Here is a 16,632-nt window from a genome sequence, read left to right on the forward strand (position 1 = left end):
TGGAGTCCCAGACCAGGCTGTAAAACTCAGGAGGACGTTTCGTCTGATCTGCATGTTGGTCACTGCTGCTCTGGAGGTCTCTGGCCCTGGTCTGGGGTAAAACCAACCCACTCTTCTAGTTCACCCTCCTTGACAGTGTCTCAGGCCAGCTCTGTTTCCACATGGGCGGGCTAAGAATGACAATAGGTACCTGTGCCAACGATTCCAAGAGACACAGCGAGTACACTGAAGAAAAATCATTACCTTTTCTCCAAAGTTATAGACCTGTACTGAGAGCTAGCAGAAAGTTCTCATCAAAACGCTGTTCTGGTAGAAAATGCTGTTTTGATTAAAGTGAAATTGGTCATGAAGATGTAGAGACGAACAATGTCCCACGTTTCTTGAAACAATTTCTGGTTTGAAAAAAAACTTTGAAATTTAGTTTCAAAATAAAATGTGCCAATTTATTTTATTGTAATTTATATTTTGGGGTTTTTTTTACATTCTTTCAGGACATGTGAGCAGTACTACATTATGATATGGCATGTCACGTCGTGTCCTATTATGACAACTAAATAATAATTGAAATATCTACTTATTTTAGTTTTGACATGATGAAAGGCTGCTCAGTAGATTGAAACACTGATTTCTTGCTGAAAATGTCTCCTGTGTGTGTTTTAATGAACCAGTTTGACACTGACACTTTCAACACCAATACAAGATAAGTGCTGGGAGTACTAATTAGAGGAGCAGCTGTTTCCAGTCTACTTCTGTGATCCTGGAATCATTTTGCTAGGATATTAAATACAGCTGCTTTTCTAATTAGCATACTGAAAGATCATCATATTTTCATGTTGAATGTGTCAGTGTCAAACTATTTCTTTACAACACAAACAGGAGTACCCTTCATCTAAAACCAGTACTGATTGAAACATCTCAAGGAACAGCTGCCCTTAATGTTTGTTAAAAATAACATTAAAATCAAACAATCACTGAAATAGTCTAGTGTGTCATCAGGACACAGCTATGCACTGCTACTACTGACGTGTTCTGCAGTAACGTAAAATACAGACATGAAAACCAGACATTTCACACCCAAAACTTCATTTGGAAACAAAACTTCAAAACATTTTCTGCAACAAATTGCTCTATATGAATTTTTTTCCAAAATTTTAAGACAATTGTTTTGATTCTGATTTGGAACGAAAACAAATTTTGAAAATGTCGAAACTGTCGAAACTGTCCCTGTGAAATGGGAATTCTGAGTCTTCAGCCGCTCTCCCCATAGCCCAGAAGGAAGCGTTTCTACACCACTGCCCCTGCCATTAACAGCTGAGGAGTTTCTGAAAAGCACGACAACAGCAGCACATATACCCCCACAATCGTTTCCCCGACTGTAGTTTAGAGAAGACGACGCACTGCAGAACAAAGGCCTTTGGCTCAGAAGGAGTTCTCCAGGCCAGCACAGACGGATTGGTGTAAAAACTTGCCAGCTTTGTTGGCTTGGCACAAGACATTAAAGGTTTCCTAGAATCCTCAGGGAACGGGGCAAATCCTAATCGCCACCAGTCTCCTCTCGGCCGAACTGCACCAACCAGCAGGGGCCTCGGGCCTTCTCCACGGTGATGTTACTCCCGCCTGGATCGTTCTACGGCAGATGCAGCGCTCGTGCCAAGGAGCCGCTCCATAGCCCTGGTGCCAGGACTGCTCTGTTCACACACAAGAGGACAGCAAGGGCAGACGCAGGGCAAGCTTTCCTTCCCCCACCCTGCACTGGAGGGCTCGAGCAGAGACAGCAGAGCTCAGCGTCCACGACCCGTTCAGGTTTGGTCACCAAAGGGGAGAATTAAGATGGTGGGTTTTTCTAGCACTCGGGAATTAGAGCAGCAGTTCATTGCGCTGGCCAATAACAGTCACATCTGTAGTTACTACAAACCGGAGCCAGATTTGAACTAGCGGCCTAAAGGTGAAAGACCACGTCCCTCCCCCAGTCCCCTGGGACAGTCAGTCCTCGTGTAGCTCCTCTTCTACGTCTAACGTTTCCATCTGGCACGGGCAGCTGCAAAACGTCTTTGCCCGTTGGGTTCCTAAAGAGCCACGCCTGTGGCAGCTGTTGAGCTCGTCGCTGAGAGACAAGCTCTCAACCGGCCCCGTAATAATCCCCCTGTGCGGTGGGGACTGAGCCCCTTTAGCACAGCAGACACTAGGGGAACCCGTGAGGGTGCTGGAGCTCTTTGACGAGAGGTGCGCCAGACACGCCAAGGATTCTTTCTGGGGCTAGCTGGTACAGCGCTACGCATGCTAGGCCTAGAAAATAGAGATAAATACAAATCATCAGGTGAAGATTAGCATTTCATGCAGAGCTTTGGTCTTTTATTCTGGTCCCAGGAAAACAACTTTTTAAAGAAACCGAATCCAGCTAAAGGGACCAAGGGAGGAGTGAGAGATGGAATTTAAGACCCAACCATACACAAGGAAGAGCGAGAGCGTGGTGCAATCCCGATTCATGTGCTCCAGTAAATCAGTCACATGAAGGCCTTTGAAATAGCTCTGAGCGCTCCCCCAACCAGCCAATTCAACAGAAGGTCTGTAACAGTCACGACTCTGTCTTGCTCTTCGCAAGCATTTGCACAGCAATTGCCAGTGACCTAGAACCCCAGCAAACCTTCAGCCAAGGAACCAAGAGCGTTTCCATTGACCCAGGACACTGGCTCCAAGCCCCCTACAGGGATCATGACTTATCCTGGGGAGCATTTAGCGCCAGTGAATGGAGCAGTTACCAAGGCAGGGGTTTTATTTTAGGGACACAGCTTGAGAGCAGGAATCTCTGACTATTTCTGACAATCCAGAGGGCTGGTCAACAGTGACACTTAGCACCAGGCACTGAGACCCAAAACAAGCCCAAGGAGAAAACGGCCTAGTTCACAAACCAAAGAGAACTATTGCAGAAGCCTGAGGGTCTGGTCTCCCTTCCTGGCTGCTCTGTTTGTTTGATGGATTTGGGGCTAAGTCTGTCATTGAACCAACCAAAAATGTGACCGAGGGCCCAGGTAGCCAGTCTGCCCCAGCTCCAGGGACTCTGCCAGCACCGCGGGGTAGCTGTGACAATCCACAGCTTGCAGGGCATGGCACGTGTATGCAGTGTACAGCGAGTGTAGGCATATGGGATCTTCCATCCTCCACTGGCACGACTGAACCCAGGCAAGCTACACTAGTGCAATTCCCAATGCAGCTCTGGCTACCCAGGGCAGGGGATGTCCAGCCAGCAGCGCAGGGCCCGGATTGCATACTCCTCACTCCAGGCCGAAAAGCACTGGCTGGTACGTCCCTGAGCCAGGACAGGCTGAGCATCGCTCACCTCTCAGGACGAGACCCGAGTCCAGTTTCTCACTCCCCCTTGCAGGAGGCATCTGAACAGATTTGCCTCCTTCAGTACCACAAGCCATTGGCTACAAGCTGAGGCAGAAGGTGGCTCCAGAGCTCAGCCGCCGCGGTTTGCATCAGACTGCAGCTGTGTCGCTTCCAGCCCTCAAACCCCAGGACCGGACTCGGGGTGGGGGGAGCAGAGAAGAAATCCCACAGAGGGACAGACTCATTCCCGGAGCGATAAATCCAAGTCTAACATCACCTTCAATCACAGGAGGAAACCAGCCGGGCCTTGAAGCGTGACGGTTTTTGCAAAGCCAGGAGGCTGGGCAGGCTAAGATGAAGTAGAGGTGGTGAATGGGAGGGGGAGTTCTGAGCATGCATTTCTCACCTAAACCCTGTGACAAAGTCTCTGTCAGGCCTTTGCGGTCATTGACCAACAGGGTTGGTCGCGAAGGCCTCGTTTATCACAGCTCTGCAGGCTGCAGTTGAGCTCATTAAAGGACACAAGGAGACAGCAGCAACGTGCTGCCCAGTTCGGGTACTGGAATTAGGAGCCAGGAGCAGCAGGGGAAAAGCCACTAAATATTGAAAAAAAATTTATTTTATTAAAAGACCAGCCCCCTACTGCCTGACTGGGAGTCCAGGCTCTGCTGGGCGTTCGGCATCCAGTCCTGACCTTGTTTAACGTGAGGAAGGCTCTTCTCTGATGTGAGAACGGCACCTTCTTGCTCAGAAGATTCACTTTCCAGGTACGGTCCAAGTCTCATGTTTGACACTGAAGTCAGCAGATAAGAGTTCATGACTTGTGAGAATTGTTTATGAAGGTCCAATTCTAGGGCCAGTTACATACGTTCAAATCCACTGAAGGCAACTGGATTGCATGGGTGTTAAAGGACATAAATCCCAACAGCGTGGTTGTCCAGAAACCATAATGAAACTTTTGTAAGTAGCAATGATGCACAGGAAGGAAAGAGCCCAGCTCACTCTCAGATCCCAGGCTGAGTGTGCCGGGTTGGCGGTTCAGAAGATAGACTTGTGTTACAAGGGAAAAAGGTCTTTGATTTTTTTAAAAAAGACGGATACAAAGGCAGCGTGGTGTCAAGTATCAGGGGTAGCCGTGTTAGACTGTATCAATCTGGCTGTGCGTCTAACATGAGCCTCGGCCATCAGAGGGATAGGGTTAATTCTCAAAAATTGTATCTCCTCTTCCCCGGGCAGATTCTGTTCTTACAGTCCAAGGAGTTACCTGCCTCCACCCTCCCCTCTCCTCCACTCCTGGAAACCACTGGGGTTCAGCACAGCTTAACTGATGAGTGCATTAGAACAGGTGGGGGGCAAAGTAGGCTTTCACCATCTTCTGAAATATCATGCGTGGGCCAGTGACAGATAGCTGAAGGACAGCTGGTCACATTTGCAATGACAAATGTTCTGTCCCTAGTTACAGATGACTTCCCAGGCAGCTTCACAGCACACATGTATCACGTACCACAAGGACAATGTTGGACATGGCTAACGTGCCTTTCCCTGCAGCACGTAGGCATGTCCCTCACTGTGCTACCTGTCAGAACATTGTGTCTCATGGAGAAGCTCAGCTGGTTAGGAGACATCGCTTCAGCTGCACAAAACGACAGTGGGGCTGAGCTGTCAGATCAAGTAACTCTCTTCTTGCAGAGCTGACATCGTATCTGTGAACGGTCCTGAGGCCTGGGGGGCGGGGGAAGGTGTCTGTGTCTTTAAACATCAGGAAAGACAAACGGGAGAACTGGTTCAGCACACACAATATCATTAGAAGACCCAGCTGGCATCAGCTGGGTCAGGAGTGGTTTCCAGCTGGGATGGGGTTATGAAGCAAGACACGAATTCCAGTTTTACCCATTGTTATGCATTTCCACTGTGTGTTCATGTGGAGGGAGGATAATGAACTCTGCCGAGAACAATTCAGATTTGCTTTGTGCAGTGAATACACAACATCCAAGACCCATTAGATCTTCTGAAATACTCTCAACATGACACAGCAGCTTTCACTGTTCCCCTGAGGGACCATTTGATCCCCTCCTGAAAACTGCCAGGCTCACATCTTCTACAATTGGTCACGTAAGCACAGACTGGCTGCAGGGCAGGAAAGTTTGGGTTTTGGCAGATTTAATAGAAGCTGTAGGACGTGGTGGAAATGGGAAGATTGGATTTATTTTTTCAAAACAAATTGCAGTCCTTCAGAGCTCTGAAGACTCCCTCCTTGTGTTACCCAGCAGCTCAGCCTGAAAGCCGCTAAGAGCAGAACTGGACAACAGGAACTCATCTTATTTCAGTCTTTTAAGAGGAGTAAAGAACTGGCAAGAGCGCGTGGGGAATTCTCCAGCTGCAGGCTGGTTGCATAGTGCACAACAGCAGCACGGGGGATTAGCACATGGGAGGTTTTATTTAAATGTCTCCCTCCCTGGGCATTACTTGCTAGGCTGAGTTATTTAAATGCTGATAAAGAAGGAAACACTGAGTGTTATGACAAAAGGGAAACTAGGAGTTTAAGATTAACAGACAGATTGAGTGCTGCTTGGAGATCTTCTTAGTTCTATTTGCATATAGGGATCTGACTACAGAAAAGAGCTCCATAAAGCGTTTAGATTTCCCTACACTCCCCCAGCCATAAATCTCTTATTTTCATAGAAGCCTACAAGGGATAGCTCAGTGGTTTGAGCATTAGCCTGCTAAACCCAGGGTTGTGAATTCAATCCTTGAGGGAGCCATTTAGGGATCTGGGGCAAAAATCTGTCTGGGGATTGGTCCTGCTTTGAGCAGGGGATTGGACTAGATGACCTCTTGAAGTCCCTTCCAACCCTGATATTCTATGAATCTAAGTTGGTGACAGAAAAGACCTATTGCTATGAGGATCCTATGCCAGCCCTCCGGGACCAATGGCAGTGTGAGACTAGGCTGTAGGGGGCAGGCTTTCAGCATTCAGTTTATATTTGCTGAAGTGACATGTCAAACTTTCCAGCGTCCTGTATCCACAAGGACACGTTCTCTAATAGACCTAGGAACGCCCCGGCATCACATATCAGTGTTGCCAAGTCTGGCTGCTCCAGGGAACCTCGCAGAGCACAGTATGGCTGTTGGTTTGAAAAAGCAGGAGGCACTCGTGCTCCTGGAAAAAGGGAAGGTATCATCAATCATTTCCATGGGAATGGTTTAGCCAGTTTCCTCCCTGACCTAGCTCACCCCTGTGATCTGGTCCCTTAAGGGGGCGCAATGGCTGGGTAGCCAGAGGATGTCCATGCCTCTGTCTCACTAGTAATGTTGAGGGATAAATCCCAGGGTGTGGCATGCTGTGTCCTTCCTAGCAAAGGCAATCTGTTCTGGGGCACATTCCTGAGTTATTTGCACTATCAAAGGGGTCTTAGTTCTCTGTATAATTCAGCAGAAGTGCCCCTGAACAGAACTGGGTTTTAATGCTTCCCTCAGACATGGGTATATCATCCACACTGGCGGCTCTGAAATCTTGTCCTGCCCCAGCTCAGTGCACGTACCCTGACGCTCTGAGAACTTTGGCTGCTCCATAGTCATCTGGTTTATGTCTCCGAAGGCAGGAAAACAGCTATTCCTTGCCCAAGTCAATCTGTCTTCCTGTTTGTGCCTGGTTACTAAGGGATAAATTAAAAGGCTCCCTGGGCAGCCAGCTAAAGCCAAACAGTAATGAGCTTGTGCGGGAGGGGAGAGGCTTATCCAACACATTTTAAGACACTTGTTCTGGGCTAAGCCTGCGGGTGCTGGGGGGCACTCAGGTGGGATGGAGTTACTGCACCGTGAGTGGAGAGCAGCGCTTGGCCAGTTCACACGCAGCAGGCGGAGCTCACGTATATCTGAGCGCCGAGGAGTCGTCTGTTCCACTCTACGGGAAGAGGGGAAGGTACCCAGTTCCAGCTGGCCATGTACCCACATCACCTGAACCATGGGCACTGCTGGGAGCATGGGCAGCTGGCTCTGGAGAGAGTCCAGATACAACTGAATGAGTCAGGCCTGCACCAGGCAAACTTGGCCTGAGAGTTTAAAGACACGCTTTAAATGAACCCTCAGCTTCGAGAAAGATGCTTTGCCCAGTGCAGAAACCTGGGCCATGTCAGACAGGCAGTGCTTCCTGTGCTAGCCCTGAAGAGAGGCGCATGAGTGACATGCACCAGTATCTGTACCCCAACTTCTCAGCATCCCATTGTCATGCTACAGAGAAAAACAGAGGTTTCCATTGTGGGTAGGAGATGGTCAAGTCTTGGGGAGAACTGATGGTAACACCTGGAACTTGATAGTTTCTGCTGAATTCAGCTTTGAGGGTTTCAGGGATTTTTTTGGGTTAAGTTACATTAAAAGGGAGGGTGCCCACCCCTCCCCCACGCACAGGTTCCCTGCCCCCCTGCAAGTGATATAACACCCCACTGGAGATTCGACTAAGATTGTTAACCTAGGCTGTACCCTGTTCCCCCTGGAGAGGACAAAACCGGTCACCTGCCCTGGGAGCACAACTCAGGCCCTCGCAGGGGGAGATGCAGCACTTAAAGGGTGGGGAGCCCGCTGGATAGTTCTACCTTTGTCCCCACCCTTGCCCCGAGGTGAGGAATCTACATCAGCCGGACTTACTGCCGAGCGTTAAATTGGAGCCGTGCTGTTCTGGGACCCATAGGAGCTGAAACCCTGGTCACTGCTCAGCAGGACAGTTTAAGGCAAGAGCTTGGCCCCCCCGTCCTTTGCTGCGCAGATTTCTCAGTCTCACCCAAACGATGTCCATGTTTAATCTCTCAGGCCCGTTCATTAGCGTCAGAGCAAAGGGCTTAGATGTCCTAGAAGGGGAAAAAAATGCAGATTCTGTTTCAGCCAGCGTTCGATACAACTGCACCCACCCCTCGCCTAGTCCTCTGGCTACAATACTGTAGCTGTCAACTCTCTTTAAAACAGGTAGAGGGGCATTAATATCATGAGTACTGGTCCAGTAATACAGATCTGCTTCCTGTAATGCAGGGGTAGGCAACCTATGGCACGTGTGCCGAAGGCGGCACGCGAGTTGATTTTCAGTGGCACTCACACTGCCCAGGTCCTGGCCACCGGTCGGGGGGGCTCTGCATTTTAATTTAATTTTAAATGAAGCTTCTTAAACATTTTAAAAATGTTATTTACTTTACATACAATAGTTTAGTTATATATTATAGACATAGAAAGAGACCTTCTAAAAACGTTAAAATGTATTACTGGCCCAAGAAACCTTAAATCAGAGTGAATAAATGAAGACGCGGCACAGCACTTCTGAAAGGTTGCCGACCCCTGCTGTAACGCCTTGCCCCGCAACAAAAATTAGCCACATAAACAGCCCTTTGTCAGTCTCCTCTCGGCATATGTAACGTTATTGCTCAAGGCTGTTAATGGACAGGACCACCAAAGGCTACAGGCTGGCAAGGGGAGCCGTTTTCCTTCCTTGCTGAACAGCTCCCCAGCGGGAAAGCTAAACAGTGCCATATCCCAATTTGTGCTGATGTCTCATTCGCCCCGATCAGGGAACTAGCTGGCTTCTCGCTTTCCAGCACTGCACAGGACAGAGCAAATAAGAGATGGTCCCCCCAAGTCTCAGGGGAATCCAACCCAGGGCTTTGGTTCTGTCCATGAGAGAGGTAGGGAGCAGCTGGGAAGTTCTGATCCAGATACTAATTTCTGGGGGTTTGGTTTGGTCTCATCCCTGAACATAAGCAGACAATTCACATTTACCCAAAGGGATTTTTGTTCTACAGGCCGGTTCAGGGTGCTCCAAACCCCAGCCTCTAAAGACACATGCAAGTGGCCACCCTGCATCTCTCCCCCTCAGGCTGTGAGCTCCTCTCAGCTGAGCAGAGATCAACTTGCCTTCAAACTGCTATGCTTTGGTGAACATGGACTGTTCTCACGTGCTCATACCACCCTCAAAACAGCAGGATTAAACACACAATGAAGTGCAACACACTTGGCTGCAGGGGAGGGCAGGGGCAGCCATCGCCCTGGGCCTGCTTGCTAGGACACCTGCTGCTGCACCGGGGATATGATGGAACGCGTAGTTCCAGTCCTGGCATTTTAGCTGCTGTACAGCAGACATTTAGCCTCTTCGCTGCTTCTTAGGCTGGCAGGGGTTCTCCGGGCGATTATGCAAACCATGCATGGGATGGACAACCGCCTCAGGGGGTGTTTCTGCAGAACTAAAGGGCTGGCCTTGGGAAGCCATGGGACAGTTTAGTATCAGGCTACGAAACAGCCCTTTAGAGGGGTGGACATGCTTCTTCCCCCCGAAGGGGTCGTGCCTCGTGCCTGCGCCTTTGGAAGTGTTCTGGCGTCGCTGCAGCAGCTAGCCTAGGAAAGCCATGCCTGGGGTCTGCAGCGGCTCTCCAAAGGCGTAGGACAGAGGGACCTCAAGCCATGGAATAAGGAACGGGTTGTGGCTCTTTGAAAGGAGCAGGAAGAGGGGGGAGGCGCTAGTGCCCATGATGTGAACCCAGCTCCCAGGCTGGGCAAAGAGAAGACAGGGGCAGAGACAGGCTTCCTCCACTACAGCTTGGGAACTCGCAGAAAGATTCCTGCTGCTGGCCACCCTGATTCTCTTTTTGAAGGACGAAGAGTGGGGACCATCAAGATCTTCTCCAGGACTGCCTGGGAGGCCAGAGACTGCACTGTGCAAACACAAACACAGACATTACGCAAGAGCCATTGAGGGAGAGGTCCCGGAGGGGTTAACAACTCAACCCTCTCCTCCTTTGTCGGAAACATTCTTCAGAACAGGAAACAATGCACAACCGCACTTTAAAGAGCATTTGTCACACACAGCTCTGCTGAGCCAGGCTTCAAGCTGCTCAATGCCTGGTTTAAAAATAACCTGCAGCTCCTCTGGTTCAAAGCGGGGTCCTGATAAAATAAAATAGTAGCCCAGCTATTTCTGAAGGTCAGTCACATCTGCCTTAACCACACTCGGCAGCAGGGCTGGGTTAGCAGAAACGGCACTTAGGAAACTGGTTGTTGAATTCCTGGCTCACAGCTGGGTTCTCGTTAGGTCAGGTTTCCCCATCCCTGACACCACCGCTATTGCCTCCTGGCCCCTACCATTTCCAGGAGTTGATGTTACAATGCAGAGCACTTCACTCAACCCCCGGGGCAGAATAGCCCTCTCTTTAGCACGCTCTCAAAGGCTGCTGGCTTGAGGAGTCTGTCACAGGAGAGCAGAGATGTTCACTCAGAGGCTGGAGTGGGGCAGCCAAAGTCTGGCTACATCTCTAGGTCACAGAATGCCCTGATACAACTGTTGGGCTGTGATGACAGGGGAAGTCAGTAACTTGAGCCACATCCATGTACGTGGAAAACACAAATACATCTTAGCCAACTGAGGTGTCAGACACTGGTACCCAGGGAATGACTGGCTGCTCATTCTAGTCTTAAGGGCTTTGATTTGCCTTGATCAAGAGAGTGGAGACTGGCAGTAGTACAAACACAATGCTTTGCATCTCTGTAGGATTTTTCCCTTGCACCCTCTCCAAGACCCTGGCAAACATCCTCCTCCCACCATCTGGCCAAGGCAGGAAAGTATTTTATACTGATCAAAGGAGGAAACCAAGGCCTGGACATGCAACATAAGCAACAGACTAACACGGCTACCCCCTGATAATAGGCGACACAGTTCCTCGTGAAGATGCAGCGATACTGGCACACAAATTAGGGAAATACATTTCAGCTCCCATACAGAAGAGAGGTCACATATTTGTCAAAACTGATAAAACATATTTAGGCTTTTAAGGTGGATTAAAAACCCAAGAAAGATTTTAGGACTACACAAAAGTCTTAACTATCTCCTTTCAAAATCACTTGAGACGTCTGGCATACTGGGACTATGTTTTTAAAAAGGTTACAATATGTATTTTTTCCCCAGCTTGAAAGGAGATTGGCTCCTAAATTCTGAAGTCTTATTCTTGACTTCAAAACCACATGGAGGCGCCTACTCTCCAATGCTGCACTTCCAAGGTTTGCTATTGGCAGGCATAGTGAGGACAGTAGTTGGTGATCATTTTAACATGCTAAATAGCTAGGCTTTCATTCAATTGTACAAAAATAGAATCGGTGTGATCTTCAAAATAATAGCAAGATTTCAGAGCTTGTGTGGCAGTAGCCTAGTGCACTTATAAATGTATCTGGCTCTCGCAGAAAAGTCAGATTTAATGGAGCATCTTAAGCAGATGATTGCAAGATGCAAGCTGAACTGTATATACCATGCTACAATGTTCTTATGTACAATGAAGGAGTAGAGAATAGATGTATGAGGACCTGCTCATAGGGCACAAGGACACCATATATGGACTCCTGGATAGTAGACTGAGTAAAGTACTTAGGTTATTCATTTCTCCTAGCATCAGAATACTTTTTAAACATATTAATGCTCTCATGTAGCACAAAGGGCAAACACAAAGCCTCCAGAGTCTACTTCCTCTAACTCCTGTGTGGAAGCTAAAAGTTGTTTTAATTTTATTGACACCATGATCACATGGTATCTGAGCACTTCACAAAATTACATAAATCCTTGAGCTGTCAACACCCAAGTTTCTTTTTCCCCTCCACCGCTCCAGAGAAGGTGTGAAATATTGGTATTAGCCTTTTAACTAGCATTATCTGATGGTTATGTTTTTGGCGAAGGGTACAGAATATGTTGAAGTAGAGAACAGTATGAAAGAAGCTGTGAACAAGCCAAGTCTTTTTTGGAGAACTGTAAAATGAAAATCTCCAGAGGTGTGTCTGGCAGGTGGCCCCTACCTGCAATCTGTGCCCTTGAAAAAAAAAAAAAATCTTCCTTCTAGTTCCCAAGATCACCAGAAGATGAAGAATTTTCAAGTGAGCAGGGAAATGAAACAGGTCTCCTCTTATTCACAGGAAGGATGTCCACCTTGAATGCCTTTCATGGTAAAGAAAGTAGTATTGAATTTTAAATATGCCACAGACTACAGGACTTCTCAAGCTGGTATAAAAATCTGAGAGGCAGGAGAATATTTATGGCTACTCTCCAACCTCTAAGCCTTATCTGCAATGTAGATGCACCCCTGGCTAATTAAATTTGTCTGAAGGCATCCTTAAAGTCAGAAGTCAACTAGGCTGAAGAACCTTGCCATAAGCATCTCACACACACTCTGGTCAACATTATGCAAGAACTAATATCACAACTTCTACGTTTTCTCTTTCATTCCACCCTCTCTAAAGCTAAAGTGCCTCAACTACCCAGTATCACAAACTCTTATAACCACAGTTCTTGATATAGCATTCTAGTTACAGTGTAGTTAGTTAGTTACACGTTTCCTGGTGCAACCGGGATTACTTGTTGATTGAATTGGTCTCCCAAACCTTCTGCCCCTCTAAGCAGAAGTTAGTCCATTGAGTAGAGGGTCTTTGGTGTGGTGATGCTCTAAGACAATCATACACAAGTGTGGCCGGTAAGCAGTTAAAGGGTGACTGTCAATTTGCCAAGTTCAAATGATACTTCACAGCTGCAGAACTCCTCAAAGTGGGAATTCTCTAGTAGCTACTGCACATGGATCTCACTGCTTTAAACAAAGCGAAGCCTGGGGTGTGCCAGTGCAAAATGCAAGCTCTGAATAAAATAAACCCAGTACCATTCAACAACACCCTCTTTATTCAAAAATAGATATCTATGAGACATTTCAGAATATACTGCTGCCAAAATGGCAGCCTATGCTTCTAAATTAATTCCTAGATCAATTCATATACAGATTTAAGCTCTTTTTTTTTTCTTTTTCTTTTCTTTTTTTTAAGAGACACTTTGGGGAAACTGTTTGAGGAAGTTGTACCCAGTTCACCAGGCATCCTTTGCCCTCTTCCCCCTCCCCCCCCCCCCCCCCCCGTCAATAAAAACCACAAGACTATTTAAATTAAGCAAAATAAAGTAAAACACACACATTTTTTTGGAAAAAAATCAAAGCATTTCAATTTAAAAAACAAACATACAACTTTCTCACAGAAAATCCGCCCAAAATAGCAGTTTGAGATGCCAACACTCATTTGTCTACATAATTTCTATGACAGTTTTGCTTCATTTTTGTCCTGTAATGGTTATGCAGTCAAATTACAGGTCAAGAATAGTTATTTAAATAAAATACAGTCTGGGGTTAACTCCACTGAGCTGGGACAGGATAGAAATGCATCTTTTGGTTTGTGTTTGAGAGTTTGGGGTTTTCTTTTGGTTTTTTTTGGCAAAACCAGAGTGTAGAACACTCTATGGTCCAAACATTCAGATAAAGGGCTCTCCAGTCACATCAATTCATGGAAGAATGTAGTTCTGCCCCCAGGAATTCTCCTCTACAACAAGCGGAAAACAGATTCCACAGATGGGCAGTAAGGAGGCAAGAATAAAGGGCCAAAATGAAGTGCATGAACTTTTCACAAACTAAATGACCAGAAATGCTAGTTTATTCGGTTTCTCTGAATGCTGAATTAGCCATTATATTCCCTGTAAAATAAGTTAACGAGCACAAAGAACAAGCTTCATATTTCTATAGGTTTCCTCTCATGTCTTTGAAAAGAGCAGCTTAAGACCACAGTGAGGCTCAAACAAAGCACATCACTCTGCCTTATAGGTTCTGTAATACAGAGGCTGAAACCAGTATTATCCAATCAAGTGTTTCCAGCAGCTTGTGAAGTCTTAGGCCTTGTCTACACTGGCACTTTACAGTGCTGCAACGTTCTCGCTCAGGGTGTGAAAAACACCCCCGAGCGCTGCAAGTTTCAGCGCTTTGAAGTGGAAGTGTAGACAGTGCACCAGCGCTGGGAGTTACTCCACTTGTGGAGGTGGGTTTTTTATAGTGCTTGGAGAGACAGTGCACCAGCACTGATGACGCGACTACACAGCCACGTTAAAGCACTGCCACATTGCTAGTGAAGACATGCCCTTAGCAAGAAGTGTTTAAATTAAAACAAAATTGCCAGATTGGAATGGTTTGCAATGAGCAGGCAGGCCTGCTTGCTAAAACTAATACACAAAAATTTAAACCTAACTACATCCATGGTAGTTATACCATTAGCTCGCATGATCATGGAATTAGAATTAGGTTTTTTTTTAAATTTGTTTTTCAATTTTTACTGGGGAAAAAAAATCAACTCACATTAATGTGTGATACGAAAATACATACATCCTCCCAATATATACATGCTCATGTATATTGATGTATGGTATACAGGATGTGTGTATATACATATACATACAGGTCTGTATATGTTGATACGCTATATAAATAAAATATTTATACCACATTTAACTTCAGTCCATCAAATAAATTCACTTATTTAACCTAAGGAGACAAAATTCATAGAACAAGATTTTCAATATAGCCATTCTCAAGTTCACAAAGAAAGTTACAGTACCTATTTGAGATATCACTAGTTTTATTCCACCACTCCAACCTCTTGGCTAGTTAAAACTTCTGTAGCATTTACATTTATATAATACAGAGGGAAAATGTGGTATAAATATAATACAAGGGAGTTGGAATAAAATTCACTTCTACTCATGCCTAGTAACCAGTTCTGCATTGCTCAGCACAGTGCAAGTTATGAAGTTATCTCTAATTCACAAAAACAAGCTGTTCATTTCTACTGCCCATAGTGCGAGTCTCAGTGTATGTACATATGCACCATACCAAATAGGAGCCACCTTGAGGTCATTCCTACAACAGTAACAGCAACTATCGATTTAACAACAGGTTACCTGTACTGTTGCTCTGTAGACATGCCCCCGGATCCCAGGATGGTACAGTACACACATGCACACGCCCCCATGAAGCACATTAGCCACTCTACTGCTTATAGATTTGAACGTCAGAAACCCAACACACACACACAAAACAGATTCAGAAATCAGACACTTTTAGAGAGAAAAAACACAAAACATTTCTTTGAAAACTTTCAAGGTATATGTACATGATTCTTATGACTTCTGTGGGAGTAACAAGTGCTAAGAGCAAACGGAAACTAATCTGAGTACAGAAAGGGTGAGAAAAGTTTCTTTTCAAAATATATATGGACTCTATACCCACTCCCTTCAGAACATGGACACACACACTCTCCATCTTCCCCTCAACATGAGACACTGTACACAGAGAGCACGCATGTGCAGCTGGTAGGTTGAAAGTAGGGTCTGTATGTTCATTCCTATGGTAGATCATTGGAAGACTGGATTTCCAGTCAACATGAGAGTTTTCTTACTTCTGCTGGTACTAAGGGGAATTAGTAAATGCAGGCACCATTAGTCCTAGTCAGTTGAAAACAGATCACCAGCAGATGGCAAAGGTGCCAGGCCTCCTGTAACGTTGGGCAGCAGCGACAGATCTGGAAGGCTCTGGATGTGAGATTTCAGCTCCTTGCGGACCTGGGTTACCCGAGCAAGCTTCTGTTTATACTCCTGAGGGGAAGAGACAAGGGAATAAGATTAGAAACAGATTTTTACATGTGATCAGTGCGTACTGAGAGAGTTTTCTAGGACTGGTTTCCTGGAGATAGATTGATTACCACCTCTGAGAATAATAATTACAGTGTTGTTGTAACCATGGTCAGTCCCAGAATATTAGAGACACAAGGTTGGTGAGGTAATCACTAGATTTATGGGTTATTACAAAAATCTGTAACTGATTAACCCCCTTTTTGTCCTATAACTGCAGAGGTGTTAACGGGCCACTCTCCTTGAACGGTCCCTTAGAATACGTGTTAGCTACTTATGCTAAACAATCTGTTCCAGCTTGTATTTAGCTGTGATGCTCAGAGTCCTTTTCCCAGACCCAAAGAGCTGTGTGTGGCTCAAAAGCTGGTCTCTCACCAACAGATGTTAGTCCAATAATGGATATTACCTCACCCACCTGGTCTCAACAATAATGACAGACAGTCTAGTAGCTCCCTATCACCTGGGTCCATGTTCACAGCATGTGACTGACAGGAATGCCACAAGCTTTAGCATTCCGGAGCCATTAATTCTCCTCCTCCTGTTGAGGTGGGGTAGAGTCCCCTAGTGCCTCTGTCAATTATGTCAGAGTTAGAGCGTAAGGCCAGATGAGACCATTACATCTTCTAGTCTGACCTCTTGCATATCAGAGGCCATCCCCACCACACAGCACCCTAAACCCAACAACCGAAACGAGACCCACAGAAGACTAGACTATTGCGTGTCACAGGCAGAGAACGGGAGGAACGGAGGTGCACCAGTGCTCGAGGCCCCTGCAAGGGCAGGGAAATTATTTCTCACTGACA

At 46.4% G+C, this 16,632-nt stretch overlaps 1 protein-coding gene across 4 annotated transcripts in view; it reads right to left on the reverse strand.

Annotated features, from left to right (window-relative positions):
• Nucleotides 1–12,989: 12,989 nt before the first annotated feature.
• RPRD1B (regulation of nuclear pre-mRNA domain containing 1B) overlaps nucleotides 12,990–16,632 on the reverse strand; it is a 42,910-nt gene continuing 39,267 nt past the window's right edge. For all 4 annotated transcript variants that reach the window (XM_005304856.5, XM_065566364.1, XM_005304855.5 and 1 more), the window contains one exon: nucleotides 12,990–15,793. In XM_005304856.5, coding sequence (XP_005304913.1) covers nucleotides 15,644–15,793 — 150 coding nt within the window. In that variant the 3' untranslated portion in view covers nucleotides 12,990–15,643. The remainder of the gene's footprint in view (nucleotides 15,794–16,632) is intronic.

Source organism: Chrysemys picta, chromosome 13 (assembly GCF_011386835.1).
Source record: "Chrysemys picta bellii isolate R12L10 chromosome 13, ASM1138683v2, whole genome shotgun sequence".
Classification (NCBI taxonomy): domain Eukaryota; kingdom Metazoa; phylum Chordata; order Testudines; family Emydidae; genus Chrysemys; species Chrysemys picta.